We start from the raw sequence: 4,168 nt of genomic DNA on the forward strand, positions 1-4,168 counted from the left end.
GTCTGCGCTGCCAAGGAATCCCAAAGGTGCACCTTGAAAGACACACACACACACACACACACACACAAACCCAACCCAACCAACCACCACAGGAACAGCAGAGGGTAAATTCAGGCAGCTCAGTGCCTACAGTAGTTTCAGAGACAAAGAAAAATCCTCCAAAGAACCATCTGACTTAATGCTGCTTGTTCCCTCCCACCCCGTTACGTTGTTCAGATGCAAGGTCTCACCTTCAGAAACGGCATTTAAGAGAGCTAAAATTGTAACCCTCGTCAGGGCAGGGGACACGCTGGACTCACTGGGGAGGGGACACACACAGGGTTAAAGGTAGATGTCTCAGGACAGCGTGCTGACCTGCCTGCAACACGACAGGGAGCGGCCAACCCCCCACAGCGCTCCACAGCACTTTAAACGTCCCGAGGGACGTGGAAACTTGTGTCCAACGTAAGCACCAACAGGGAACAAAACAGGGACTTCACTGTTTGTTCTGCCACTAGTGACACACACAGAGGAGAGCAAAAAGCCATTTCATGGGCAAGTCGCGTAAACGGAAAGCTCGTGACTTTTAAACGTTACACAGTCCCTCGGCAACAGTTTTAAGTGTTAGATTTAGGAAGGATTCCTTTGCTGCAAACAAACGTGGAGTAATTGGGATACGTCAGAGCGAATAAAATTCAGACAGAGCGACCAAAATGGATTTACTTGATGTAACGGAAGTTTCTCCTATATCTAACACTGCACAAGGTATCTGGCACAATGAAAAGGTAAGCGAAGTCCCTTACACTGCCTCGCTTTGCCAGAGAATCACCGTAGTCTGCTGGCAAAGTCCGCTTGCTGGACTTTTTCTGCTCATGTTCAACTGCATCTTCAATTATAGGCTCAAGCCTCATCTGGACAAACACCAAAGATTCGGATCAATTTCTTTTCGTTATACAGTGAGCAAAGATCTAAAAGCCTTGTAAAAACCTGTGAAATCTTTAGAAAACGGCACAGAACTCACTGACGTTTAAATAAAAAGAAAATGCAAAACCCTACTGAGGCTCTGGCCTTAAAATCAGCAACCTCCAAAGCCAGACTCTGAAGCTCCAGCGTGGCAGGCACCTGAACTCTGGAGTCCCCCCTCTCTCTCTGCTTCTCAGCGGCAAGGTTTCAGAGCGGCGCCAGGAGCCTTGCTCGAGGCTCCAGCACAGGCAGCGTCCACTCCGCACGTGCTTTAACACAAGCATCCACACGAGAGCTGACTACACAAAATCCTTGTGAGGCTTCGCGTTGCTGTTCACGGGCAAAGAGAACACCTCTCTGTGCAGAACCAGTCCTTGCCCAGCCCCTCCAGTCCCGTGCCGCGTGGCTGGGCTGTCTCCTGGCTCAGCAGACAGTCCGGGTTGTTACCTCTGTGAGAACCGTGGTGTCATAGGAAGGCTGATACTTTTCCTTCTCATGGGCAGTTCGCTTTTCCATCTTTTCTCTGTCTGTTTTCTGTTTCCTGTCTGCTCCTTTGGGCTAAAAGTGAACAGTTACATGAACAAGAACGCAAGTGAAAAATGGTTTTAGAACTGGAATCTGATCTCAGAAATCAAGCAGTAACGTAAAGACATCCCCCACCTTCACGGGAGCTTCCGAGCGGCTCTTTACGGATCTGGTTTCTACTGTTACCTTAAAAACTTTGATTTGGCAGCTGGCTGAATGCAGATGATCCGTGTATTCGCCATTTTCGGTCTGTTTGAAAGTGTCAACCTGAATCCTGAAAGGAACTCCTTTCTCTCCTCCGTGTTTGCGAGGGGTGAACTCAGTGCTGATACAATGCACCTGCAGAAAAGCAAGCGCCGCAGGAGAAGGACCCTCAGAGGTGTCCTAGACGGGTACCGACATCAGGTAGGTTTTCTAAGGACAAATCACCCCCCTCAGCCCAGCTGAGGACCGAGCTGCACCACTAACGTTTCGCTCCTTTCCATGCCCACGCGCTAACAAAGCCCAAACCACTGTTGTCGAGCTGACAGGGAAGAGGGGAAACAAGTGTCTCACCAAGACCTCTCCAAAAAGCAAAAGCCGTTACAGTTTTTTACGAAATGAGAACTTGCCGAATCTTAAGTGTACGTGGATGACGACTACATCTACCATCACCCAGCACAAAGCACTGTAACCACGGCAGCTTTCTTCAGAGAGCTTTCTGGAAGCTCTGTAGTCAAGGTGGTTTTAAAAGATGCTTTCATGAACCCAAGTCAAGACGACAAACCTGACTAGGGCCCCCCCGAGAATACAAAACTGGGGTTCTTCTAACAGGGCTGGTATTTAACGCCGTCCCGCAAATAAGAACCCGAGAAGCTTCATCGCAGTGCAGATACGCTGCAGCTTGTGACGCGAGAGGCACCACACGCACCCCCCCAGTCAAGGAAAGTTTCAAACCTGAATAAAAGCAGATGTACATTTTGTTGGATCCCACAAAAATTCAACCGCATTGAGCTGGCTTGGATTTGTCTTGATATCAATGACTCCGACAGACATGGGAATATCTGTTGAGACAGGCAGTTTGTATTCCAGAACAATCACGGGCCGAGAAACCCCCACAAGTAACTGGTGAGATACGGGTACCAGCAGCAAACCCGGGCGGGGGGGGAATGGGGGCTGCGGTGGCTTGGCCAGAAGCCCAGAACAGTGTCTTAGGAGTGATCTGAAGGATCTGTGTAGGCTCCACGAACAAAGCGCTCAGGGTCTGGGGTGTTTCTGGAGTCCTCTCCTCCCCCCCGTCCTTACACAGCCTGTGCACCAAGAACGAGCACGTTACACAAAATGCAGAAACCACGTTGGTGCCATTTCCACAGGCTCCTGGAGAAAGTGGCTTCTGTCTGCGCTCCCCTCATTACCCTAACGTTTTGTCATCGGGAAGATGACTGAGTGGCAATTTCACTTCTGCAGCACTTAAAGGTTGTCAAGGAGCGTGAAAGCGGCGAGAAGGTTTATATTCAAACCACAGGCTGCAAGGAAGCAGCACACAGGAAGGTGCTCTGTGTTTTTTTCACCAGCCCCAGCAGAAACGTGACCGTGATCGCTTTAAATTTGGAAACTGGATGTCAGACAGCGGTTACAGATAGAAACGATACCTAAGTCGAGGAGTCTGTCCCCAGGGCGGTTCCACTTCCAGCCTTCCAGCTGCTGGTGCTCGGTGTACTGCAACCGTCTGTCGTGGAACACAACTCTTATAATGCTCTAACAAAGAGGAAAACAAGGATCTGATGAGCCACAAAGTCACTGTATGTTTAGAAATGGACTGAAGATCAAGCTCTAAGACATTCCAAAACAGCCACAGTGCTGATAAATAGGTATTTACAGCAAAACGTTGTTTTAAAGTGACATTTTTTCAAGGCTGCAGTCTGCTTTGCATTAACAGTGGATCCAGGCTGAACCTGGAAATACCTGCAGCCACCTTCATCGGTGTGAAATACCTTCTGGGATTCCAGCAGTTAAGTGTCCGAAATGGAATTACAATTCCTTGCTAAGGTAAAATTTACTTTTTGGATCTGTTACCCTGAGGTGCTTGAAAGAAAACTCCAGCCCCCTCCGCCTCAGCAGTTCTTTTCACAACCTGTCCCACGAACTGGCCGTTTTTCAGTCTGCCTCGCGCAGTACCTCAGGTCCAGGGGCCTTTCTGCTAACGCTGAGGCACGAGGAGACACAGCTGGAATTAGGAACCGGAGCTCAGACAGGGAACAAGCTGCTCAGGAGGCAGCAAGATCACCTACGCGTATATTCTTTTCATCTGTAGTGAGCCGGGAACAACAGAACTAGGCGTCAGGGTCCCCCGTGCCCGGTTTCGTTATTGGTCAGATCGGGTGGTTCCCTCCCTGAGTGCAGCGTGACAAGAGGTCGAAAACTCCTCGGCTGCTGTGCCAGCAGCAGAGGTCATTAGTAACGCTGGCCAGAGAAGTTCCGCTCACCTTCACCAGCTTCCCGTTGATCTCTGGGATGTCGCCAGCTTTCCGGTTATCCAGCATCCGTATCTCATAGGACTGACCTGGGAAGAGACAAAACCACTCTATCAGTAGAGGAGTCGGAGCACAAAGCGAGGCTGTGTCTAATGCTCCTGAAGGTCAGGGTTTCAGAAATAAGCCTCTGAAGGAGCCGGTTACTGGTGATTTGGGGCAGGTACGCGCAAACCGGTCTTCCTAGGGAA

General features: G+C 49.9%; 1 protein-coding gene across 1 annotated transcript in view; it reads right to left on the reverse strand.

Moving 5' to 3' along the window:
• Positions 1 to 4,168, reverse strand: part of UBP1 (upstream binding protein 1 (LBP-1a)) — a gene marked incomplete at its 5' end in the record, with an annotated part of 11,367 nt that overhangs the window by 6,345 nt on the left and 854 nt on the right. The window contains 6 exons of the mRNA XM_010140448.1: positions 783 to 890; positions 1,390 to 1,500; positions 1,654 to 1,806; positions 2,404 to 2,510; positions 3,099 to 3,204; positions 3,933 to 4,009. Coding sequence (XP_010138750.1) covers positions 783 to 890; positions 1,390 to 1,500; positions 1,654 to 1,806; positions 2,404 to 2,510; positions 3,099 to 3,204; positions 3,933 to 4,009 — 662 coding nt within the window. The remainder of the gene's footprint in view (positions 1 to 782; positions 891 to 1,389; positions 1,501 to 1,653; positions 1,807 to 2,403; positions 2,511 to 3,098; positions 3,205 to 3,932; positions 4,010 to 4,168) is intronic.

This window comes from Buceros rhinoceros, unplaced genomic scaffold, assembly GCF_000710305.1.
Source record: "Buceros rhinoceros silvestris isolate BGI_N320 unplaced genomic scaffold, ASM71030v1 scaffold32927, whole genome shotgun sequence".
In the NCBI taxonomy this organism is placed as follows: domain Eukaryota; kingdom Metazoa; phylum Chordata; class Aves; order Bucerotiformes; family Bucerotidae; genus Buceros; species Buceros rhinoceros.